Genomic DNA, 26,951 nt, shown 5'->3' on the forward strand with positions numbered 1-26,951 from the left:
TGATGTGTTAACATAGGCTCGCTTTATGCATTTCAACACACTATGCGGACATGGAGTATAACTAATTCTCATTAGGATCCATTTTTGTGGTGGTACACGATGTGGAGTTTCATGGCTTGTGTGCTCATAAAGGAACACAGGGAAGTTAGGTCCCATTCATTCTACTGTTTTTCCTATACCCACCCCCCACCCTTCCCTTCATTCCCCTTTATCTAATTCAAAGAACGTCTATTCCCCAGCTCCTTATTGTATGTCAGCATCTACATATCAGAGAGAATACCTGGCCTGTTTTTTTGGGATTGGCTTATTTCACTTAGCATAATAGTCTCCAGTTCCATTCATTTATAGGCAAAAGCCATAATTTCATTCTTCTTTATGGCTGAATAATATTCCATTATGCATATATACCACATTTTCATTATCTACTCTTCTGTTGAAGGGTACCTAGCTAGATTGGTTCCATAGTGGGTGCATCATTGTAGTATGTTGATTTAAGTCCTTTGGGTATATACTGAGGAGTGGGATAACCGAGTCAAATGCTGGTTCCATTCCAAGTTTTCTGAGCCATCTCCATACTGCTTTCCAGAATGGTACACCAGTTTGCAGTCCCACCAGCAATGTATGAGTGAACGTTTTTCCCAACATCCTCACCAACATTCACTGTCTTTTGTATTCTTGATTGTTGTATTCCGACTGGAGTGAGATGAAATCTCAGTGTACTTTTAATTTGCATTTTTCTAATTGCTAGAGAAATTGAAACATTTTTTCACATATTTGTTGAATGATCATAGTTCTTCTGTGAAGTATCTATTCAGTTCCTTTGGCCATTTATTGATTGAGTTATTTAGAGGGTTTTTTGTTGTTGTTGTCTTTTGGTGTTTCTTGAGTTCTTTATATATCTTAGAGATTAATGCTCTGAAGTGCAGGTGGCAAAGATTTTCTCCCATCCTGTAGGTTCTCTTCACATTCTTGGTTTGTTTCTTTTGCTGCTTAGAAGCTTTTTAATTTGACACCATCCCAAATATCGATTCTTGATTTTTACTTCTTTCGCTTTAGGAGTCTTATTGAGGAAGTCGGTTCCTAAGCCGACATGATAGAGAGCTGGGCCTACGTTTTCTTCTAGTAGGCATAGGATCTCTGGTCTAATGCCTAGGTCCTTGATCCACTTTGAGTTCAGTTTTGTGGAGGGTTAGAGATGGGGGTTCAACTTCATTCTGCTACTTATGGATTTCCAGTTTTCCCAGCATCATTTGTTGAAGAGGCTGTCTTTTCTCAGTGTATGTTTACAGCACCTTTGTCTAGTATAACAGTGTTTGTGTGAGTTTCTCTGTGCCTTCTACTCTGTTCCATTGGTCTCCATGTCTGTTTTGGTGTCAATGCCATGCTGTTTTTGTTACTATAGCTCTGTAGTATAATTTAAGTTCTGGTGTTGTGATGCCTCCTGCTTCTCTCACTAAGGATTGCTTTGGCTATTCTGGACCTGTTATTTTTCCAAATAAATTTCGTGACTGCTTGTTCTACTTCTATAAAGAATGTCATTGGAATTTTAATAGGAATTGCATTGAATCTGAATACTTTTTGTAGCATGGCCATTTGACAATATTAATTCTACCTATCCAAGAACATGGGAAGTCATTTCATCTTCTAAGGTCTTCTTCAATTTCTTTCTTTAGTGCTTTGTAGTTTTCATTGTAGAAGTCTTTTACCTCTTTTGTTAGATTGATTCCAAAGTGTTTTGGGGTTTTTTTGAGGCTATTATGAATGAAAGTTTTCCAAATTTCTCTTTCAGATGATTCATCATTGGTATATGCGAGTGCAATTTATTAATTAGTGTCAATTTTATATCCTGCTATTGCTGGATTAATTTATGAGTTCTATAAGTTTTCTGGTAGGTTTTGGGGTCTTCTAAATATAAAATCATGTCATTGGCAAATAGGGATAGCTTGAACTCTTCTTTTCCTACTCTAATCCCTTTAATTTCTTTCTTTTGCCTAATTGCTCTGGCTAGCATTTCAAGGACTATATTGAACAAAAGAACATGGTAGTGAAAGAGGGTATCCCTGTCTTGTTCCAGTTTTTAGAGAGAATGCTTTCAGTTTTTCTCTGTTTAGAATGACGTAGCCTTGGGTTTTAACATATATAGATGTTGGGGTATGATCCTACTACCCCTAGTTTTTCTAGTATTTCAAACATGAATATACGCTATGTTGTATATGAACATGAATATTATATACTGAACATGAATGGATGCTGTATTGTCACCAGGCACCCATCAGATCCCAGACACACCAGAACCAGAACCAGAAGGAACAAAATTCCATGCTGTCATTTCCTTTAAACACAGTAATAGAGCTGGGGTTGTGGATTAATGGTAGGCACTCGCCTAGCACATGCGGGGCCCTGGGTTTGAGCCTCAGCACACATAAAAATAAACAAATAAAATAAAAGTATTGTGTCCAACTACAACTAAAAAATAAATGTTAAAAAAAAAAAAAAAAACAATACTAGCCAGGCGTGGTGGTTCATGTCTGTATATATCCTGTAATCCCAGCAGCTTGGGAGGCTGAGGCAGGAAGATCTCGAGTTCAAAGCCAGCCTCAGCAAAAAGAGAGGTGCTAAGTAACTCAGTCAGATCCTGTCTCTAGATAAAATACGAGAAAGGGCTGAGGACGTGACTCAGTGGTTACACGCTCCTGGTTTCAATCCTCAGAACCAAAAAAAAAAAAAAAACTGATGAGCTGAGTGCAGTGGTACACCTGCGACCCCAGATACTAGGGAGACTAGGGCAGGAGGATTCAAGTTCCAGGCCAGTCTCAGCAACTCAGCTAGACTCTGTCTCAAAATAAAAGTAAAAAGGACAGGGAATATAGCTCAGTAGTAGAGTACCCCTGGGTTAAGCCATAGTATAATCAATCAAAGCAATACTCATAAAAGGAAAAAAATTAACTGTACACTTGGAATCCTGAACTCTCAGAAGAGGAAAACTATTGGGAAATTCTACAAAATGAACCAGAATATCCTTAGAAAACAGTGAAGATTGCCAGGCACTCACAGCTTCGGAGCTCTGAAGCCAGTCTAGGCCTAAGCAGAGCACACAACCCAACAGCAGGCAGACACTGTACCAGGCTTCCCGGGGCAGCGGCACCCAGTACTGTGGTGTGCTCGTGGACAGCAGCTTCATTAGAGCTAGCATTACTGCAACAGTAGACAGAGCAGATCTTGACTGTTCAGATCCCATTGAGAACACACCTACAGCAAAGATCTTGGCTGGGAGAACAAGAAAACAGTGGATCCTAAAGGGACAAGAACTTTTCCTGAAAATACACATGAAACAAAAACATGAGAGAAGTTGGGTCCTGATGTGTTGTGTCTTGCCATTCAGTCACAGTGGCCCACCCTCCCTGACTCCCAGGAAGGGATATCTTCTTTTTTTGGTAGTACTGGGGATCAATCCAAGGGCCTCCCACATGTGACACTGGTTTCTCAGTGTCACATGTGGGTAACATGATTGAGTTTTTAGACTTACTGATAAATTTGGCAACTAAGATGACTTGCCTTTGTGGTAGGCCATCTTCATTTCAGAAGCAGAAAAGCTTAGAAACCTGATAGTCCCAGAAACAAGACTCATAAAAACTGCACAGCCCCCAGTTGCACACAGTCAGCAGTAAAGCCAAGAATGACGCTTAAGCTGAAAAGGGTGGTTCATAGACCTGGGCCCTTTCTATATCTACACTATGCTTTCTATATGATTGGGCAAAAAAATATGCTTTCACCTCTTAGATATTTTAAAGTTTGGTTTTGAAGTCTGAACTTTGTGCTGGGCTGGGGATGTAACTCTGTGGCAGAGCACTTGTCTAGTACGCATGAGGCTTTAGGTTTGATCCCCAGTGCTTCCAGAAAGAAAAGAGGCTGTTTCTTCCTCTGGAGTTGGCTTACAATCTCCCTTGAATATGTATCTACTTTCCTAAATAAACCTCTCTTTATGAAAAAGAAAATAGGGCTGTGGATGTGGCTCAAGCGGTAGCGTGTTCGCCTGGCATGCACAGGGCACTGGGTTCGATCCTCAGCACCACATAAAAATAAAATAAAGATGTCGTGTCCACTGAAAACTAAAAAAAAATAAATATTAAAAAACTCACTCTCTCAAAAAAAAAAAGAAAGAAAGAAAAGAAAAATATAAACTTTCTTCAGAGTGCCAAGAAACAAAAACTCCTTTCATCCCAACAGAAATCACACACATGAAGAGCATGGTGCCTGTAGGGGCTGGGCCGGGGATGTTAGCCAGAGGCCACGAGTTCCAGCTAGACAAGAGGCGTCAACTCAAAGGCCCACAGCAGCACACGGGACCACAGTTCATATAACGTATTATATGGTAGTCTCAAAAAGCCCTAGTAGCAAATGTTTACATGTTTTTGCCATAAAAAGCAGCTGGTATGTGGGTAACACACATGTTAAGGCGCCAGATTCACCCACTGCACGAGGCACACATTTCCAAACTCCACGTGGACACCATAAATGCCCTGTGTAGGAGCGTGGCCAGGACTCACCTTAAATACCTTCAGGTACTCAGGAAGCACAGAGGCGAACTTGTTGACAGTATAGACCTTGGCCTCTTTATTGTTTTCCAGACTTTTATGGATGCTCTTCCAGAGAATCACAATGATTTCTAGTAAACCTGCCATGGATGCAACATCATCCACCGACAGCATTTTGTCCAGAACCTAAGACACAAATACTGTTATTGTGACAGCGTCTGACAGCAGGTGTTACAAGCCTAGAGCACTGTTCTCAAAAGACATCTCAGATTTACAGGTCAGCTACTCTGAAATCTCAACAGAACTGGATTGTCTATCTCTACTAGGGAGGTCAATTTCCTTCAAATGCCACCCAAAAATTAAGTTCTCAATAAACCGCATTTAACTTCCTTTAAAGAAACAGTTTACAAGGCTGTGGCTGTGGCTCAGTGGCAGGGCGCTTGCCTCCCACACGTGAGGCACTGGGTTCGATCCTCAGCACCACATAAAAATAAATAAACAAAATAAAGATATTTAAAAAAAAAAAAAGAAACAGTTTACATGAGTTAAAACTCTTTTAAAACCAAAGGACGCTACTTGTCAACACAAACCCCGAAGCGAATGAAGGAGTGACAGGCTGTGAGCATGCCACTGGCCCTGCCTGGGCCCTACCGGATGCAGCATCACAGCCACCTTCCTCTGTGGCCAGCAGTCCACAGTCCTAAACTGGAGGGACACGTGCTCGCCATCTCCAGCCACCAAGTCAGGGATCCCTGGTCTACTCTGACATGAAGCTTCCTGACCTCGAGCTGGTATGTGGGGGACCACACCCCTGCATGCTCACAGTGACCCAAACACGCAATCTGACGAATCCCCTCCGGCCACGGCACAGTGTGGCACCCTGCCTGGCGGCCCTTGTTGCTGCACACCAGAGACCACACTGCACTTGGCCGCCGGCAGACACACACGGGTGAGGTCCACCAGTGATCCCTGTAGGAGGCCTATGCATAACAGCAAGACAGTCTGACAATGTGTTAAGTGACCACTGCAGCAGTTTCCTTGAAGGAAACTGCCTTGAGATGACAAGGATGAGTCAGATCAGGCTTGGGTTTGTTTGGCGGTTAGTTGTTTGTTTTGTGCTGGGGACTGAACCCAGGGAGTGCTTTATTACTAAGCCACATCCCCAGCCCTTTTAATTTTTCATTTTGAGACAGGGTCTTTCTTGCTAAATTGTTGAGACTGTCTCAAACTTGCAATCCTCCCCTCACTCAGATTACAGGCATGTGCCACCATGCCCAGTCTAGTACTTTTTTTGCTAACTACACAAGGATGGGACAAGGGAAAAATTAAATTTGATTAATAACAGTATATAGAAGAGGTAAATGTGGTTTCTACACAAAATTAGAATGCTTTAAAATGCATTCCAGTCGATCAATTTTAAAAGCAAAGAAACCACTAATGGCTTATCAGAAGAATGATACAAGTAAGACTGACAAAATTTTCATTCTGCAAGGGTAGTGAGGGGAGAGGAGGGTCTGTGGGGATGGGAAGGATGGTAGAATGAGACAGACGTTATTACCCTATATACATGTGTGATTGCACGACTGGAGTGACTCTGCACCATGTACACCCAGAGGAAGGAGAAGTTGTGCTCCATTTGTGCACAATGTGCCAAATGCATTCTACTATAAAATAAATAAATTTTTAAAGAAATTTCTTTCTGCATTTAACTCTCCTTTTTCCTGTTCCAACTCTGTAGAAAGGAGACAAATTCATGACACAGAGTACTCAGGTTCGTGACAGGTAGGCACCACCAACTTAAGTCTAAAAATAGGACATTTATTTTAAAACAAACCAAAGCAGCCCATGACCTAGCACAGCAGCCTTGCTGCTTATTTTCTGCTATCACCATCACCTCCGCTTTGAGAACATCACTTGAGAAACATGCTCAACAATAAAGTTTAGCCGAGGACATCTTTGGTTTTTAGGGGACAGCAGTTGGAAAGCCTTAAGAGTTCACTTCATAAATGCCTGCTCTTGACCACAGATGTTCTTGGAATAACAAGTCCTAGCAGACAAACTACATGTTTTTCCCACAGGCACCATGGAGTAGTTTCTAAACCCTTGTCTTTGCTGGCGTCGTGGAACCTGACCTGAGGATACAACATGCACATCCTCAATGATGACCAGCTACTGGACTGGGGTAAAGAACCCCTCAGCAGGTACAGAGTGAGAATCTCTCGATCACCACACTATGAGATGTGCGTTCTCTTTTGCAAAAGTATCTCTATTCCTGGTGCGAGCAGGCAGGTGTCCCCTGGGGGCCATTCCTCCACACCTGGCTGCTCTTTTCCCCTCGGTGCACATCGGGGTTCTGCAGACTGAGCAGCTGGAAACCCCTGAGCTGGCACCTCCAGCTGACTCCAGAGCACCACCTCCCTGGCAAAGCCCAGCAAAGAGGGAGCCACAAAGGGACTCAAACTCCTCCCCGAAGCGTGAACCCCGAGGAAGTCACCATGTGAGAATGACAGCGGCACTGATCTGTGTGCCTTCTCCCTCCACCACACTTTTATTTTCCTGGACTTTTTTCAGCAAAGAGAAAAGGAAATGTCTGGTGGCCTGTCAGGGCACAATGGGTGGGTATGTTGCGACAGGCTAGTGGAACAGCCTCCCCAGAGAGGAGGCAGAGCTGCACCTGCCTGCCTTGCCCTTCCAGGTGAGCTCAGATGGCAGCACCTGAGAGGGGCCCTCAGCCCGGCACCTGACCACACAGGGACACACGGGCACAGCACCTCGGCACAGGTATCTTGAAATTTCCCTCCAGGGTCAGCGTCCTAATCCAGCTGGGTACTATAGTTACCTCAGATCTGCATGTAAGTAAAAGTGTGCCCTCATCTGGCTGCTGCTTCCTTCTGCTAAAACAGGGCACTCTGGATTTCTAATAGCAGCTAAAAATTCCCTTTGACAAATTATACTTCCTACATAAAGCTCATACCCAGAAATCTAGCCCCAGGACATTTCTGGCAGAATCCTATGTGAATGCCTGTGTCCGACACTACCGCCCACCCAGTGTCCGACACTACCGCCCACCCAGTGTGAACTTGGGGACACCAGAATCCAGCCCATCTGAGCTATATCCAGGTGGGATCAAAACACATAGTGAGGCAAAGGACACTGGCACGAGGTGCTGCCACAGGGAAGTTTCTTCTGCTTTACACCCACCCTCACTCCACCACAAACTGCAAAGGATACCCAGAGGGTCTTTAAAAACAGCACTGGATCTTCCAAAGTAATTTGCTTATCAGTACTAAAGAAATAAATGGAAAATAAAAATATCCCTAACACAAAGCCCAGGGAGAAGACAGCCGAGGCAGGAGGTTGGGGTGCCACTCACACTCGCGTTCTCCTTCTCCCGCTCCTCAGGGTCTTCCTGCTGCTCCTGCAGTGCCCTCTGGACGCAGGCGTTTAAACAGTGGCGAATAACATGGATCAGCTTGGCTAAAACGTTTACAACAATCAATAATCAACATGTTTCTCCTACAAAATCAGTCTTCTACTCAGAACTATAATCCCAAACAGTGAAACACCTTGAGACAAGTCATCACAACACACGCCAGCGTGAAGCCGCCAGAGGGGCCAGCCCTCACGTGGTGGGCAGGAGCATGGGGGGTGGGACTCCAACCTATGTTGGTGCAGGCGGTGTGCTCGTGGGCGTGCTGGTAGAACCTCCTAGCAGCCGCGTGGTTCATCTGCACCAGCGTGACGCAGCGCTCACACCAGACCTCCTCTGGCTGGTTCACGGGCAGGAAGGAGTTGAAGACGAGGCTCACCAGGCGCCGGGACACAGGCCGTGAGTCCATTTGCAGACGAACCAGAATGTGCTCCATGGGGCATATTTTCCAGAACTATGAAGAGCACAGGGGCAGAAGGAAGCATCAATCACTCCAGTGACCTTGGAAACTGCTTCAGGGAGATTTCCAGAACAAAACCAAAGGGACTAATTCTGCATTCAAGAACATTCATTTCAAATGACTGTACTAGAATCTGTGATTCCTGTGAAGAACAGATCAATCTACCTCTTAAGAAGACCAGTGTATAAGATGCCCAAGTCCAAGGCTGTGGAGAAGGTTAGTCACCATTACTCACCACCACGGTTTTTCTACAGTAAACTCTCAAATTACAGACATAGTTTCCAATCAAGCCATTTTTAAATTTCCTAAAACCTAACCCTTTGGCCCATTAAATGTGAGTAGTAAATTTTAAAAACACATTTAACAATTTCGAGAGGGATGCAACACTTCTGTCTTAGCAGCCTGCGCATGGCTCCTGAACACCCCAGGGCTGCCTAGTTGGTCCTTCAGCAAGGCTCCTCCAATATCACAGCCCCCTTCCTCACATCCTCCACAGCTTAGTCTCTTCCCACCACGCCCTCCTCTAGCTACCTCAAAAGCCAGGCAAGTACATACTCAGAACTGACCATATAGTCCTCGTACTGAAAAGCACTCAAGTCACCTTCGGAAAACACCAAGCTTCTGAGCAAGAGATCCAAGACAAGAGAGGACTATCACAGAACGGGAGGGAAACGGATCTTAAGGCAGGATGTTCAAGCCTGTCCCAGCACACTTCCTCACCTGCACACAGGGACCTGGACCAGGCTTTTCCTCAGGAGCCTCGATCTCAGGACCATCTCCTTGGTATTTTCCACAGATCCTTCTCATCACCATTGGAGTATGTCACATTGTTCTGACATAACAGATGCACACACAAGCTCACCCGAGTTCTGACTCCGGGGGGCCGACCAACGTGGGACTGGCTGGTGCTCCCCCTCCAGCTGCCTGGCATCCTCCTGCACCGGAACTGTCATCAATGCCACTACTAATTCCATGGCCACTGGACACCCACCTGGTTCTGGGGAGACAGGACATGGCTCCGTGCTTCAGGCACCACTAGGAGGAGCACTCAGTCCCCTGTGGACCAGAACCTTCAGCTAACTGAGGCCACAAGCCTGCCTGAAGCACTGGGGGTCTCAGGGGAGTCAGGCTGGTACACTCAGGGTGCAGGAGAACAGGGACCAGTGCCAGACCTTGTTCCGACTACCTGGGCAACATCTCTGATATCTGCTTCACACATGGGCCCCTTTCTGCATGTCCCAGTGTGAACTGTCCAAATGGGCAACTCTGGACAGCACCAGCAGGCCTGCATGTGTGGCTGCTACAGCAGCAGATGTGTCCCAGCGGCCACTGGCCTCGAGTTCACCTGCTGTCATTTCACAGAACTCACTTTACAGAGTGGTCAAGCACAAGCCCCAGGGGCTGTTCTGTCACACTGTCACCACAACCCCATACACAGAACAGAGGTTTGTGACAGGCTCTGACCGGCATTTGCAAGCACAGGGGCCTCTCCTGACCGCCAGCTCAGCCTGGGGACAGCCCACCACAGCTAACACAGGATGGAAAGCCACATGCAGAATACGCTCAGAGGGTCAGCCTGTCCATCACTGAAGTACACGACTTTTCTCCTGCCCACACTCCCAGGAGCACTGGCATGAGTGCCAACGCACAGCCTCACAGAGCTCAGCACTGAAGCCTGCACAACGCTTCCTTCCCCTACATGCAGGACCCCTGCGTCTCACACCTTCCAGGAGTATCTCACAGGCAGGCGGCTGCATGCACCAGTCCCCATGTTATACAGCTGGCCACACATTAGATACTTCAATGCTCTTCCTTCTTACTCATAAACCTTAAGTTATTTCCACACAAGCCCCACAAATGTCCCTCCTTGTCCTTTTATGCCAAACAGCATCTTTCCCCACGTGAACACACAAGTCTGAACCAAACAGCATCTTTCCCCACGTGAACACACAAGTCTGAATCGCTGACCCAAGACCAACAGACCTGTCAGGTGTTTCTCAATGCCACGTCATAACAGCATGATGTAAGTCTGTGACCTGCTAGGAGGAGGGACAGAGTTCATGATGTCACCAAGTAACAGCTGAGTCCAAAGCACTCAACGTCCTCAGCAAGGACTGAAGGGCCCAGAACTAGTAGAGGACGATGGTGCCAGCAGCATGTTGTACGCCCCAGTGCACACTTGTTACACTTGTTACAAGCCTCCCTTGGTGGAGGGAGAGGGTTCACAGTCAACCTCCCCAAGGAAGGTGTCAAGTATCTAAATATTACTCCAGATACTGCAACAAACACACCCAATGAACGATGAACAGTCACATAAGAGGTGTTTATATCAATGTTTTCAAAGAAGAAACATACTGGCATTTCCAGAATCTTCAATGAAAATCACAAAAAGTCTTGGAACAGCTATCGGTCAAAAGCAGCCGTTACCACCTTTGTCAATACCAAAGCACCTGAAATTAAAATTGCTTTGTCTTTTTCCAGGCCCAGTGGCACACACCTCTGGAGGCCGAGGTAAGGGGATCACAAGGTTAAAGCCAGGCTCAGCAACTTACTGAGGCCCTAAGCATTATAGCAAGACCCTGTTTCAAAATAAAAAATATTTATAAAAGGGGTGGGCTACAGCTCAGTGGTTAAGCATCCCTTGGGTTCAATCCCCAGTACAAAACATTTTCCACTTTTGGGTGGAAACAAATGTCCCTTTCTTCCCTGTGGTAACAGGAACTCAAGCTGCCCACCTTTGCAGCTCGCACAGCTTTGATCTTCAGCAGCAGCTCCACGAACGCCACTCTCACTTTCTCCGAACTGTCATGAAGACTGTATCTGAGTGCCGGCAAAAGCTGTTCTAATAGTGGGTGGCTCAGTTTGTTATCCAGAATTATCGGCAGACACTACACAAAGGGGAAAGAGAGAGCTCAACATCAGAACATGCCGAGACAAGTTTGTTTAGGAGGACGCTAAGCTCCACCCTTACCCAATGCGCAGGAAAATGAACAAGTAGGGCAAATCACATTTCCCTGGACGTGCCATCCACAAGCACTCAACGAGCTAGCATCGCTTTGACAACTGGGGGCCAGCCATCACTGCTCCATGCCACAAGACTGACCTGGTGACAGAAGAGACCAGAGTACCCTCTGCCCAACCCTGTAGGACCTTAATTGGAAGATTCAGAGCAGACTGGCAAACAGGGCTGTGTCTAAAGCCGGGTCTTTAACAGTCAATAAACTTTGGATCCTGACTCAATGTCCACCTGGGTAACTAGTATGCCTGTATGGCTAACCTGGATATTCAGACCCCAGGAGAAGAGGTGAGGACTCAGTACAGGTCAGAGGAGGTGCCAGCTTGGAGCTGAGGTCCCACATTCCCAAACTCATCATCTACTTCCTCCCATTATTAGGAAAAGGGACACTTCTGCAAGTTCTTGAAGTTTTATTTTAATGAGTCATGTTGTTTTAAATTTCAAGGACATCTGGTTTCTAAAGTATCACGTCTCAGCACTTGATTCACTGGGCTGCAGGGCACCTCTGGACACCACCAGAGGCTCCGTGCCTCCCACCTGTCCTAGGGGTTCCCTGTTTTCCGTCTCCATCTCGACCCCAGCACCCACACTGTTCCCCACACGAGACCCATCTGCCCAAAGCAGTTTGCTGTAACTTGTGGGAGTTTTGTCAGAAGCCAGGATTTGCCAGACTGCAGTCAGAAGGACGGAACTGAGGTGACTGAGCCAGGGCACACTGCTTGAATCACAGCAGCAGGAGAAAGCAATCTCAGAGAAGTGCAGAGTGCAGGGGATGAGGAAGAACAGCAGGCAGGTAGGCATTTGAGCAGATGGTGCTGCCATTGCAAAGAAAAGAAGGAATGAGGGAGAGAGAGATGACCCTGCGGGGTAGCAGAGACTCAGAAAAGGTGGTAGATTCAGTGGTGCTGGGGGTGGGTAGAGTTGCACCATTTGCCACAAAGACCTTAGGAATGAAGTGCCCCAGCTTCCAGGGCAGCACATTTGGGGAGGGCTGGACCCTGAAGAAAACACCTCCTTCCAGATCTGTCAGCCTGTGCTTGTCTGAGTCTATGTGGCTGAGTCACATTCTTCAAGACCATGCCATCTAAGAGCTGTATGCGGGCCACAGGTGGAACTTCCAGACACTGTCCACTGAGTGAGGCCCCTCAGACTGAGGGCAAGCCATGTGGAAACCACACAGCCCAGCACTGGCAGCAGTAAGGAAAAGGAGGTGAGGGTTGTGACAGTGAGCAGAACAAAGGACTGCTCCGGGGTTGAAGCTGGCTGAGATCAGAGAAACAAGTAAGCTTGGCGAGAGGTGCTCTACTGGCCAAAGACCAGTGCTCACTGCAGAGGGGATTTGGAAGCAGTAAGGAAAAGGAAAGTGAGGAACACTCTTCTGACAGTGAAAGGCTGGTGCCAACAACGGGCCACACAGCAGGCGGCTTGCCAAGAGGTCTGCAGGGGAAGAGACAAGTGTTCCTGCACCTGGTGCAACCCAGGGAAGACCTGCTTTCCTTCAGGTTTCAGCAAGGACCAGCGAGGAAGGGTGCCCAAAGCAAGGACACAGGAAGCAACAGGCAAGCAGGTCATAGAGCAGTGCCCACAGGCACGGCAGTCTGACACCAAGTGGGAGAGGAGACAGTCGACGGCAGTGGAGGAAAGTGAGATCACTCAGCTCCTGAGTCAGCTCCAAGAATGTGTCATCATGGCCTGAGCCCCTGTCCCAGGCCCAATACTACATCACTGCTCTTCTGTTGTCACCCAAGTCATGGAAGCAGAGAAATCAATGACCACCATAGGATCTGACATCCATGTCAGTTTCTGCAAACCCAGGTGACTTGGTCCAGGTTGATTAGGAAATAAAATGTGCCTATGCTTGTCAAGTTTAAACTAGTGTTGGGCTGGTGACAGGTGGGTGTATAAACCATTATTCAAGTTAACCCCAATACGTGCTGAGCAGATTCTGTGCAAGGCAGAGTGCAATCCCTCTCTAAGGACTTCTAAATACTTATCTGTGAAGATGGCAGACTCACAAAGTGGGCAGAGGAGTAGCTTCATATGGCTCAGGGCTAGATCAGCAGAGTACAGAAACACCAAGGCCAGGCCCGTGAAGGGGCTCCTGGTGCCTCCAGGGTGGAGGGCGCAGGGCCAGGTCACACAGCCATCAGCACAGGCCACGAGCTCTAAGCCGCGGTCCTGCAGTCCTCTCCCTTGCACCTGCAGACCCTGTTCTCAGCCACGACACAGGCATCTTCCCAAGACACCCCACAAAGACAAAAAAGAACGAACTCAAGAGCACTGGGGAGTGCGCCCCATACAGTGAACACTAGGAATTATTGGGCAGTCATTTTCTGCAGAAAACACTTTAGTTTCTTTATAATTGTACTTTACACATACAAAGTATCAACAGCTCTCTCTATGGAGCCCAATAATGGGTATGTTTTTGTCTTTTTCCTTCTCCGTATTTTGCTACTATTCTACAATATCTAAACATCACCATATAATTTTAAAAATCTTACCTTAAAGACAGAACAACGAACATCAGCTGAGCTGGTATCAAATGCCAATTCCCCAGTTATTTTCTTCAGCAGATCGATAAGGATGGTTGGGGGCATCATTTCCCAGTACTGGGAAGTTATTTTACAAACACCAAGGATCCCTGTGGAACGGACCATCGGATAAGGATCTTCTAAAAGGCTCTGTAAGTAGGAAGGGAAAAAGGCTTAAAAATCTTAAATCAGTTCCCTTTGTGTTGACATTTGCTTTATACACTAGCATTTGGAGAATCTATAACTTAATAGTAGACATTTAAAGTTATAGAAATATTGGTCACACTGTCTCCAAGGGAATTAGTTCCAGGACCACCCTCTAAGGATGCTGAAGTACAGATGCTCAACTCCCTTAAATAAAGAGGCAAAACGAAAACTGATACACCTTGCCATGCACCTTACTGCTGATTTACTTGTGATGCTAAAACAACGTGTGTTGTTTAGGACACAGTGACTACAGCGCCTGACAGATAAAACACATTTTCTCCCGATATCTTCAACCCACACTTGGCTGATCAGATGCAGAGGCCCCACCCTAGTGGTGCTTCTGATGTGGAGCACTCAAGAACAGCTCGGAAGCATGTGCAGCTCATTTGCTCCCTGCACACAGGGCCTTGTTCACAGTGGGTCTTGAGCACCAGCTCCACCATTCAGAGCTCCGCACACCATCAGATGTGGCCAGAGTTCATACAGATACTACCCATGTAGTCCACTCTCTTGAATTCCAAAATGCTATAGCGCAGAGCCCAGAAAAAAACAATGCTTCAATCCACATAGGAATGGCCAAGCAAGCAGCAGGGCCAGGACTGAGGCGAAGCTGTCTGCACTTTGCTCCCCACTCTGCCTGCTGAGGTGTTCCAAACCCCTACATGTGGTCAGGAACAGGAGTGACCATCCTGTAGGGCCAAGCAGTCAAAGTACACAAAACAATGCAGCAGCACTGTGAGTGGGAAGGGGCAGCTGACACACCCCAGAGCAGGGCATCCAGTGTGTGCAGCAGAAGTGGCTCAAAGCTCTGCACCCGAGTTACCAGAGCAACTTCCAAGAGCTACTAAGCCCAGCTGTGGTGTGCCCAGCAACATCTGCCCACAGACTTGCAAAGGAACCTTCCTGAACACATGAGTGGATAAGCCGAGCACAACACGCTGAAGACTGCTCATTTCCAGGGTTCATGTCAGATCCTAGCTGTACTACCAGTTCAACTTTCCACAGGTGAAGTTCCTCATAAATCAGAAACAAGCGAAGGAGCATTCAGGAGTACCATGGGTAACATCAGGGTGGTGACTACTCTTCCTGTCATTTTGCTACTAACCAGAACAAAAAAACATAACACATCAGGAACCTGCAAAGGTGAGGGGACCAGAACCAGCACTCTCCAGCCACGGAAGACAGGCAGCCCCCTGCCAGAAGGCACCTCCCTGGAAGCACAGCAGTGTCTGCATGCTCCCCATGACTTCGGGCTGGCACACCAAGCCACCCCGAGAGATGAAGACACAGAGAAGACCAACAGCTCATCAGAAGTCACAGCCAGCAAGTGGGAGGTGGTGTCAAAGTCAGGGGTCTACATAGGCCCGTCTCCACTAGGGGACAGGGGCACCACATATGATGGTCACAACTACAGGGGAGAAAGAAAAACTGAATGTCCCAATGGACTGACAGAAGAAAGGGACGGCAGGTCTCGGTCTCAGTTTCCAAGGAGGCCAGGAGAACGGGCCCTTCTCTGAAGCAGGGCCCTCAGTTCCTCAGGGGCAGGCCCCTTAGGCTCCTGCCAGCAGCAGCAGTGCCCCACATGCGCAGAGCTGGAGTGCACAGGCAGCCTGACCACATGGGATACGTACATACAGTTCTTCAAACTGTTTCTGAATTTCACTATCCATTTCCATGGTGTGGAAGTTTGGGTCTCTAACAGGAAATGCTTCAATAAACAGCAATGCAGCATTGGATCGCACTTCTGAGTTTCTGGCCTGTAATAATAAGAGAAGAGTAGTTCAGAATCCCAGAAAAGCACACAAAGCCTTCAGTCTGAAGTTCTCAAATGAATACTTCTATTACCTTAACAGAAACCTATTTACAAGTTAAAGTCAATTATAGCATTGAAAATGACCAAACTAGCCAAAAGGCAGCTCAGTGGAGCACTGGGCCCAGGATGCTCAACATGCCTACAGGGATGAACAGACTAAGCAGACCGAACTTGGTAAGGACATCCTGAAATCAAGCCAAACTCCATGTCCACAGACATAAAAGTTTATCTTCTTCACATCAAAGCCCATCTTATGCGACAAAGAGACAGCCATCCCATGTCAGGTGACACCAGCAAGGTTCATGGAGACTTGTGTGTCCATGAGGATGCTCAGGAAGTCTCTGCCTCTTGCCCTGTGGTGGGCACGAGGACACTGGGGTGGAGCGGAGGATGAAGAATGGGCAGCCCACTCAGCCCCAGTGGTGTTCACACATGTCCCCAGTCTCATTCCCGACTTGCTACTTCAAAACAACTGTGTACTCAGCACTGAACTAATCTACCTTTCCAATTAAGTGCATCCAAAAAATGGTTTTGCTAAAGATTTGATCAAAAGGCTGAGAGGTGAGTTCAAGGCCAGTGTGGGCAAGTCAGTGAGACCTGGTCTCAAAATAAACAGTAAAAAAGGCTGGAGATAGGGCTCAGAGGCAGAGTACCCGTGGGCTCAATCCCCAGTGCTGCAAAAACAAGCAAGAAGAAAGAAAAGATTCTGAGAGCTGGGCACAGTGGGTGCGTGCCTGATCCCAGCCACTCAGGAGGCTGAGTAAAGAGGACTGCTGGAGCCCAGGGTAACAGATCAGGACTTTGTCTTAAAAAAAGAAAGAATTTTGTTCCAAAATTCCAGAAAACACAGGTCTGCAGCCTTACTCTTACCACCAAGTCCACTATGAATGACGGGTTCCAATCAGAGCCCACCCGGCCCCGCTCCACGTGCACACCTTCAGCCCCCTCCACAGGATGGGCTTGTACAGCCTGTACAGCATCTCCTCCACACCCTGCCGCGCCTTCTGACGGTGGAAGTAACTCAGCACCTGCAGGCCAGGACCAGGGAAGGGAGGAAAAAAAAGGGTGCTGCTGATTTCAAGAATTTGAAAGGTGACAAGTGACTCTTTTCTTTCTGTGGACCACGTTATCAACTCTGGTATTAATGATGTGCTCACTTCACAGATTTTTAAACAGCAGTGACATATAATTCATTCCATGAAACCCAACCTCTCACAGCACAGGGTTCTGTCTCAGTAATAGCACAGCTCTGCTGTCCTCATACAACCCTCATGACAGGAACACAACTGCCAGGCACCAAACATCCACATCCCAAGGAACCCCACCAATCGACGTGTGAAAGCGTAACTGGATTCTTTAGTTTAGCCAACAATGACCTGAGGACAAAAATGATGGGACAGATCTCAACCCTGTGTCCACAGTCCATGTGACAAGGACCTCGCTCACCTCCCGCACTCTGGCATGCACTGGAGACCTCCTGGGCAGGTGGATGCCGTGGAACATGAAGTCCTGGATGCAGTCACTCTCGATGGCCTGCAACGACCAACACAGGGCCTGGCACTTGGCACATGGACAGCATGCCTCCTGTCCTCATCAGAGAAAACCTTTATTCTAAGTCCCTAATTCTGACAGTGCCTTCAGTTTCCACAAACCAAGGAGAAGGTTCAGCTGCTATCCTGCCTGACAAAGCATCGAGTCTGTGCCACACAGCAGGGCAGGCTTCTACCTACCACTCAAGGCCACTAATGACAGACTGAGGGGCGAGGGCACACAGACCTGGAGTCCCCTACCCTATGACATCGCTGACATGAATGATCTCTGCAAACCTGAGCCTCACAGAACTGAAGAGGAACTACCTCTACAGTGGAGGCCAGGACTCCAAACAGACTGAAGTAAGAACTCTTGGGGCTCATGGTGAGAAGGGCTGGGCAGGGGAGGGTGTGGGAACCTCCTCAGCAGACCTCAGGTGAAGCCAAAGAGGAAAGACTTGCAACAGGAGCCCAAAACCTCAGCGGACGGTCTGGTCCATTACCCTGCATTGTAGTCCCTCCACCCATTATTCCAAGGTTCTAAGGGAGGACGAGAGGAGGCTGTGCTATCAACTGGCTTCTTCTTGGTCATCTTGAAAAATATCTCCTTCTCCGGAAGCCACCCATAGGTCTCCACACACTGAACGTGAACAGGAACCTGTGGGACCTAGGGTAAAGCCTGAGCCACTACACTGCTCGGGAAGCCAGCAACGCTGCGAGGCCTGAACCCAACCAGCCACAGAGCACAGGCACTCCACGCCACCACACGAGTGGCCTAGCCTCCAACAGGCCAGCGCAGACTAGAGGGCCACGTGGGGCTGGGATGCAGCTCAGTGGGAGAGCGCTTGCCTAGCATGCGTGAGGCCCTGGGTTCCAATCTAGTGCCACAAAAAAGGGAAACAACCAAGCAGGAACAGTCTTCAAGAAGTGATTTACAAGGAAACAACATGTTGGTAACTTTTTGGGTCCTGACTCAAAAGATTTTAAAAGACACTTTGAGACAAGTAGAAAAATTTAATATGGTTGATTAATTTAAAAAAATACCAAGAATTTATTGTTAATTTTTTAGGTTTTTTAGGCATAAACACACTTTTTAGAGATACACATTGAATTTTGTAGAAATGAAACATCAAATCTGGAATATGCTTTAAAAACTTAAAGGGAGTGCCAGGCAAGTGGCACATGTCTATAATCCCAGTGGCTTGGGAGGCTGAGGCAAGAGGATCGTGACTTCAAAGCCAGCCTCAGCAACTTAGTAAGCTCCCAAGCAACTCAGTGAGTCCTTGTCTCTAAATAAAATATAAGCAAAGGTCTGGGGATGTGGCTCAGTGGTTAAGTGCCCCAAAATAAAACAACAAAAAACTTCAAGGGAGAAAAGAATAGGAAGTAGGGCTGAGAAATGCACATTTTGGAGATAATTTTGTACAAGTCTAATCAATTCTTTTCTTAAAACACTACTAGAGAAAATGGGGCAGAACACTCTAAAGACAAACACTGTTTCCTGAGAACAAGTTTTATGCAGTAATAAAACAATGCAAAGGAAAAAAAGTATAACAATTCTGGTTCTGCCCCCAAAATTTATTCTAAAACTTTTAAAAGTTGTCTGCAAGGGAATCTAATGGAAACTTAAGTTCTAGAAGCAATTTCAGTTGACATGTGGCAAGAGAAGCAAGTGTTAGGCACAAGAGTGTGGCTGCAGAGGCTGGGGTTGTGGCTCAGTGGTAGCGCACTTGCCTAGCATGCATGAGGCACTGGGTTCGATCCCCAGCACTACATACAAATAAATAAAATAAAGGTCCATCAACAACTTAAAAATATTTTTTAAAAAAGAGTGTGGCTGCACGCCCTTTGGCCATGGCCAGCTCGCCAGAGCAGTAGGATGCTTAGCGCTTCCTTGAGAACCCAGCCTGAGGAAAGCATGAGGGAAAACAGATGGCACTCAATGTTCCACTGCAATTCTGAATTCCATGCCATGTCTGCATAACCCAAGTGTCACAGCTGCTAACGGCTAACATTCTCAAAACAATGCAACAGGAGGAGGTATCTGAGGGTCCTGAAAAGTGCTAAGCACAGAAACAGGACGCAAGCCACCACAGCTTTATGCTTTGTAGGGGTCACTTTAAAAACAGGGAAAAAAAACACAGTAAAAGTAAATAATATATTTTGTTTGTTAGTATTATTCTGACAGTATCTTTTATTGTTATTTTTAAAGATGTTTTGTTTATGTATAGTTTGGAATACTTTTATATTTTAATTCATAACATATTCTAATATTTTTTTTATATTAAAATGTTTATTAATGTTTTCTACATCCAAACCACTACCGTTTCAACATAAAACCAATATTTTTAGAAAGGACTGGTGAGATATTTTGAAATCTGGAGTGTATCTTGCACTTTCAGCCCTCCGCGATTAGGACAGGCCACATTCCTGGCCCCCAAACCCGTGACTAGACACTCCAGGTCTCAAGCTGTGGAACAAGACCTTGATTCCACTCAAGCTGCACTCCAGCAAATGACACAAGGCCACAGCTGCCCTTGCATGAAGTGCACCAGCAAGTCACTCACCCATCAAGGTCCTCCAACCTCCCCTTCTTAGCACCAACCAGGGTTAAACATCCCTCGTTGGTGACTCTCAGTAACCAGAGTACAACCAACATCTGATGTAAATACCTCCAAAATGTTCCCTGAAGCCTTCTTCCAAGCTCTGAAATAAACTTCTGCAATGTGTACCATCAAATACCTTTTGAAAAAAAAATGAAAATTGTATTAGTACAAGTTTAAAAAATCATATTATTGGCATATATCATTTCAGGGACCGTCCTACCTCAGGGGAGAGGAAACTTTGCCTAACTAGAGCTCTCAAATCATCTGCAGAGATGTCACCTACCTGAAGCAGAAAGTAGAAAATGGCAAGTCTGGGGAGGAAGGTGAGTGGAGACTCCTCTCCTCAGTAAAAGGTGCCCTTTACTGAGAGCTTGACCATGTTCTGAGACCATGGGAACAAAAGCCCAGAACCACGTCTAAGGTCAAAAGTTTAAGTACTAGAAATGTTTATGTGGAATCATTCTGAACTTTCCAGACTATTAATTCCTCACCTATGGGAAGCCTCATGATACCAGAATTGTCTTCAGAGCCACAGAAGTTTAGAAACCTATTAGTTCAACCCAACATTCTACAAACGTAGAACATCCGAGATCAGAACCCAAGCCTAACTTGGACCCGACACGGCTGCCTGACACTGGGACACTATGCCCAGCGCCCACCTAGAAAACCTGCAACACATGTGGCCCTGTCCCTGACAGTGCTGGGAAGAGGGTGGTGCTGGTACAGCACCCTCCACCAGGACCTCTGGTGCTTGCTCAGCTCCTCCCAGCCCACATTTAACTGGAAGGTGAAGTGGACATTCAAAATATTTTCAGATGTACTAGTGACCTGAGCTTTACTGTGAGTTTTTGTGGCCAAGATCTAACTGGCATCTAATCTGACTATTTAAAGAACTATCACAAGTTAAATCTTAATTTCAACGGTCACTATTGAAAGATTTATGACCTATAGAGGGTAAAAAAAAAAATACTACTCAGTGAGACAACAATAAATAATAAGTAATGAAAGACACAACTTCTAAGGCTTTCATATATTACATTAACTATTAAAGGTCAGGAAAAATGGAATCTTTCAAAATCAGATTAAGATAGCATAAAATTTTAATTACCTTCAATACTTACTTTTGTAATCCCTGTAACTGGTTTTTAATGGTTCCATGGATCATTTTAATGAAGTTTATATTCCAATTGAAGAGAGAGCTAAGAAATCTTCGTCCCTACAAATAAAAAAATGTATAGCATTCAAATTGTATTTAAATAAAAACTTCCAACAATGATTCTACTAAAGCTAGCTGTTCCTAAAGAGGAAGTGCAGCTGTAACTTGGATGTATGCGCAGGAAAGGAGTCGGGAAGGCTGCAGGTGGTGGCTCTCGTCCGCAGAAGCCTGTGCGACCCTGGAGCTGCAGAGTCTCCTGCCCTGGGATGGAGTAGAGGCTACCCTGAGTGCCTCTGTTCTGGCAGAACCATACAGACCCAAACCAGGGGTCCATAAACATTTCATTCTGGCTCCACTGTGGATAGGAGGTCCAGAATCAAAGAATGAGCCAAGCATGGTGACATAGGCCTGTAATACCAGTGACTCAGGAGACCGAGACAGGAGGATCACAAGTTAGAGGCCAGCCTCAGCAACTTACTGACACACTGTCTGGGGGGGGAAAAAGAGCTGGGGATGTGGCTCAATGGTGAAGTGTCCCCTGGGTTCAATCTCCAGTACCAAGAAAATAAATAAATAAAATAAAATGCCTAAAATGGAACTGAGTAACAGTTTACTTAAACTGTGATAAATGAAAACACTTGAGCCAGTCTGGGGGCTGACACACCTGCAATCCCAGCAACTCAGGAGGCTGGGGCTGGAAGATCCCAAGTTCAAGGCCAGCCTTAGCAGCTTCAATAGGCCACAGACAACTTAGCAAAATTCTGTCTCAAAATAAAAAATAAAAAGAGCTAGGAATATAGCTCAGTGGTGGAGCACCTGAGGTTCTATTCCCAGTACCAAAAAAAGAAATTAGACTCAGTAGATAAGAGGTTAAGTGTTTGCCAAGTGAGAATTTTCATACATACTGAGCCTGATGACATTAATTATACAGTGTAAGATTAATTTATGTGCATGCTACTAGACTACAGCTGCACTATGAGCTAAGAGTACAAATTCGCACTCTGTGGGACACATTACACTGCCCTTCAACTTACCAGTGACCACACCACGGTCTCTGCTGCTCACCAGCACCACTACAGACAGCGTGGCCTGAAGAAACAGCAGGCTAACTGGAAGGAGGCCAGTAGGGTAGTGTGGCTCAGTGGCAAAGCACTTGCTCAGCATGACAGAGGCCCTCAGTCCAAGCCCCAGTGCACACAAACCCAAACCAAACCATGTTAAAAACAGCAGTATCCAGCAGGAGTAGACAGCATGCAGGGCAGGGCTGCTATAGCTCAGTGACCCAAAGCTCACCTGGCATGTGCAGGCCCCAATCCCCAGAAGAGTTGTGGCTCAAAATGACTGGAAGTGAGCTGACTTAATCAGTGACTGATTAGGAAACAGCATAGGTGTTCTACACTCACAGGAGCACAAAATTTAAAAGGCAGTGGGGGGGGGGCACAACAAACCTAAGCCTATGCCACACACCTGCACACAGCTGTGGGACAAACAGGTGCAATTCAACTGCTCACGTGAGTTGATGTAAATAAACAGATTGGCATGACTCCCCATTTTTTGTTTGTTTTTTTTTTTGGTACCAAGGATTGAACTCAGGGGCACTGGACCACTGAGCCACATCCCCAACCCTGTTTTGTATTTTATTTAGAGACAGGTTCTCACTGAGTTGCTTAGTGCCTCACCAATGCTGAGGCTGGCTTTGAACTTGTGGGATCCTCCTGCTTCAGCCTCCTGAGCCGCTGGGATTACAGATGTATACCACTGTGCCCGGCTGTGACTACCCTGATAACTTCTTTACTCTCCCAAACTTCCTAACAATCCTGGCGATGAGGGTGTAGGATGTGTCCAGAGTCCCTCCAGTAGCAACAGTGTCACACAGCAACCACAGACAACCCAAGCTGAGACCCTCCCTGCACGCTCGCTCACGGGCAACTGCACTGGCTGTTTCCCTAGCATGGCCTCATCTGCTCCTCGCAGGGAGGCTGTGACAGGGCTGCTCTGATCCTGGTGAACACTGAGGCCCAATTATCTGACTAAGGTCCTGGCCCACCAGGCAAACAAACAAGGATGAGCACACACACTCTCAGAGGCTGCACACCCAGCAAACCTGTCATCCCAACAACAGCTGTGGAACCTGGAGCAGGCAACTGTTTCAGAGGAGGAGGATGCCCTGTCACCATCTGTCAGGCTACCAAAAACCCAAACAGGCTATGTCAGAGCAGCTTCGGACACAGCAAGGGCACAGTCCACACTAAACGCACCTCACAGAGCCATTCCAGTTTTTAATTCTCTGGTAGCCACATTAATAAAAGGAAATTGATTTTAATAGTATTTTATATAAAACAATGTACCCAAGGGGCTGGGGATATAGCTTAGTTGGTAGAGTGCTTACCTTGGGTTCAATCCCCAGCACCATAAAAAAAAAAAAAAAAGGAAAACAATGTACCCAAAACATTTTTTCATGTAAGTCCTCATATTCACATGCATCTTACATCTAAGGCACATTTGATTTGCACTGGCCAAGTTCCTGGTGCTCAGTTGCCTTGTGTGAGCAGCCTCAGGACAAGCAGGGCAGCAGGCCACAAGCCTCCCTTGGAATTATTGGATGGGTGAGAAAGGGAAATGGAGAACCCTATGAGGACAGTCCTAAGCACATGCTGGTTACAGCGGGAACAAGGCACTGGGTGCAGCTCAGTGGCAGGGAACTAGCCAGAACTCGGGAGGCCTAGGTCCAAGCCCCAGCACTGTGGTAGAAAAAGCATTGGCTGGGAGTATGGATCAGTGCAAGACCGTGAGCTCAGCATGTATGAGGCCATGCATTCATCCCCAAACCCCCAAAGAATCTGGGCAGAAGTCAGACCTAATCCACAAGAACAAACTTTCTCAGCCTCATTCCCGCCCCCCCCCCAGTTTTTGTAGTTGTAGATGGACAGAATACCTTTATTTTTATTTGCTTATTTTTTTAATGTGGTGCTAAGGATCGAACCTAGTGCCTCACACATTAGGCAAGTGCTCTGCCACTGAGCTACAGCCCCAACCCTCCATTTTTAACCCTCTTAATTTAAAATGTAATTTATGCCCCCCAGGATTCAGAGACTCCTGTTATCATCTGACCAAGTGACAAACTAAGCAAGGACTTGTAAAGTATTTGCTTTGACACTGCCCTGCAGGAAACACAACGTGTGGTGACTATGGAGGTCTCAATGGTTGAGCCTGCTCTCCCTGGGAACCAAGACTACGCAACAGCAGCCACATAATCTGGGAAGAACATCTACTGGGAGGTAGCCAAAGAGACCAAAGCAGAAACACCCACTTACCTCTTCTTTCTTGACATAATTAACATTTATGAAACACTCAAGCAGCATATCTTTGATTTCTCTACTTTCCTCCAAATTGTAATCAAAGCAGTATAGAGCTTGATGAACACGCCAGAGCCGACATATGTCTGCACCCTAGAAACAACAAGGGAAAGAAAAACGTTATACTTGTTTTTTGGTTGTTTTAATGAATGATAAGGTCTTATTTCAAAGTATATTTTATGTCACAAATAATAATTATAGATGAATCATCAAAAAGTAGGAAATAGTGACAAGTGAAAACAGATCTTAAAAATTTGTGAATCCCCCTTGGAGCTCTAAAGAACTTTGTTTATTTTAGCATTAGGGATAGAACCCAGGGGTGCTCTACCACTAAGCCACATCCTCTGCCCTTTTTAGTTTTTGAGACAGGGTCTTGCTAAGTTGCAGAGGCTGGCCCTGAAGCTGTGATTTTTCTGCCTCAGCATCCTGAGTTGCTAGGGTTATAAACATGTGCCACTATGTCCAGCCCTAGAGAACATTTTTGTAAAATGGCAAAAGCAATCAGAAATCAGTGCTATTCACAAGGATGAGGATGTTGTCCTCTTAGGCCACTGCAGCAGCTGTTACCCATATCTGCCAACTAAGCTCCTGCAATGTAGCAGTGCAACTAGGGAACCAAATTCTTCATTTTTTTATATTAAATTGAAAAACTCTCAAGTGGTCAGTGACTACTTAAAAATGGAGTATTGATTTTAAAGCTAAGTGGCACAGAAAGTGGATTTTAAAAAGACAAATCAGTGATGGCATAAATTCTCATGAAAAAAAAAAAGGTTTCTCAGTTAATCCCTTGTCCAGCAGGGAAAATGACTGAGCTGAGGTACAGCCGAAAGGCTTTCTATTCTAATACTCACTGCTCTTAGATGGGGTCTAGACACAGAAGCCCAGATATAGTTGGTGGGAACTCAATAGGTACAAGCTTTTAGAAAACCCTCAAAAGCCATCAAGTTAGGAGAGGTGCATATCTGAAATCCCAGCTACTTGGGAGGCTGAGGCAGGAAGATGGCAAGTTCAAGACCAGCCTGGGCAACTTAGGAAGACCCTGTCTCAAAATTAAATTTTTTATAAAGGGCTAGTTATGCAGCTTAGTGGTAAGAGTACTTGCCTAGCAAGCTTGAGGCCTCAGGTTCCATCCCAAACACCCCAACAAAAGAAAAAACCTCAAGTTCATATCCTACAGAATCCATCCTAAGGAAGGAGATATTAGAAGTGGGTCAGTAAGAACTACCCTTGAGCCAGGCATGGTGGAGGATGCCTGTAATCCCAGCTACTCAGGAGGCTGAAGCAGGAAGATCACATGTTTGAGGCCGGCCTCTGCAACTTAGGAAGATGCTAAGCAACTTTAGTAAAACTCTGTCTCAAAATGAAGGAAAAAAAAAAAAAGAACTGGGCATGTGGCTCAGTGGTGAAGCACCCTGGGTTCAATCCCCAGTACCAAAAACAAAAACTCTCGTTGGTGTCCTAAAATAACAATGAGTACCTTGGGTGGTGGAATTATGCATGATTTTTATTTCCAATTTGCTAAAATGTACCTATGTATTATTATGTGGAGATCCAATTGTTGATTTTCTAGGACAATTACTCATTTTCTAGATTTCTGGACTGGAGAGCCAGGATGAAAGCCTGAGAAACAGTCCAAGTGAAATCAGCTTTCAGAGGCACTGTCTCCCCCTTGGCCCAGCCAGTAAACAAACCCAACTACCCACAAGCACACCTGGATCTCCAATGCTCCTGACCCACCCGCCCCCTCAGCACGACACACACAAGCACCTCTCCGCAGCCCAGCCCTTCTCTCATTCTCCTGCAAACAGTAGCAGTGGAAGCTAGCCCTCTCTTCTCCCACCCTCTTCCGACCTGAATGGGTATGAGGCAGTACAGGTGGAGCAGCTGCCTCCCTACTGAAGTCACAAGAGAGAAGCCACAGCCCAGAAAACAGAGGAGGAAGCCTGGCTTTCAATCTGCATGGAGCTGCCACACCCACCCTTGACTTCTACACATCTGAGGCGGTGAAGAACCCCTACACGGGAGGCCGCCTTAGCAGGCCTCTGGCAGCCACACACAGCCCCTTAGTGAAGTATGCACTAAGAATGCAAACACACTGTTTTAGTCTCCAGACTCCTCCTCAGCAGCATGATAAAGGCAGTCTTCCCCAAGTCCTCCTTGGCAGGCAGGCCCTTCTCCCACCAGGTGACACACAGATCCTGAATGGAGCTCTGGAGTTTTCCTTCAGATTCAGGTAGTGCATATAAAATGCCTAGGACAGAGCACAGTGGTTTCTCCATTAGTGAGCCAATTGTCACCTCAGTTTTAACAGT

The 26,951-nt window shown here is 46.3% G+C and overlaps 1 protein-coding gene across 2 annotated transcripts in view; it reads right to left on the reverse strand.

The window, feature by feature from the left end:
- Ncapg2 (non-SMC condensin II complex subunit G2) overlaps window positions 1-26,951 on the reverse strand; it is a 59,155-nt gene that overhangs the window by 21,005 nt on the left and 11,199 nt on the right. For both annotated transcript variants that reach the window (XM_078040944.1, XM_078040945.1), the window contains exons 6-17: window positions 26,736-26,890; window positions 24,598-24,732; window positions 21,249-21,343; window positions 20,194-20,263; window positions 17,439-17,525; window positions 16,928-17,020; window positions 15,811-15,936; window positions 13,943-14,122; window positions 11,161-11,313; window positions 8,197-8,419; window positions 7,909-8,012; window positions 4,548-4,721 (exon numbers count right to left, since the gene is read on the reverse strand). In XM_078040944.1, coding sequence (XP_077897070.1) covers window positions 4,548-4,721; window positions 7,909-8,012; window positions 8,197-8,419; window positions 11,161-11,313; window positions 13,943-14,122; window positions 15,811-15,936; window positions 16,928-17,020; window positions 17,439-17,525; window positions 20,194-20,263; window positions 21,249-21,343; window positions 24,598-24,732; window positions 26,736-26,890 — 1,595 coding nt within the window. The remainder of the gene's footprint in view (window positions 1-4,547; window positions 4,722-7,908; window positions 8,013-8,196; window positions 8,420-11,160; window positions 11,314-13,942; window positions 14,123-15,810; window positions 15,937-16,927; window positions 17,021-17,438; window positions 17,526-20,193; window positions 20,264-21,248; window positions 21,344-24,597; window positions 24,733-26,735; window positions 26,891-26,951) is intronic.

The sequence above is a fragment of the Ictidomys tridecemlineatus genome, chromosome 2 (assembly GCF_052094955.1).
Source record: "Ictidomys tridecemlineatus isolate mIctTri1 chromosome 2, mIctTri1.hap1, whole genome shotgun sequence".
Lineage (NCBI taxonomy): Eukaryota > Metazoa > Chordata > Mammalia > Rodentia > Sciuridae > Ictidomys > Ictidomys tridecemlineatus.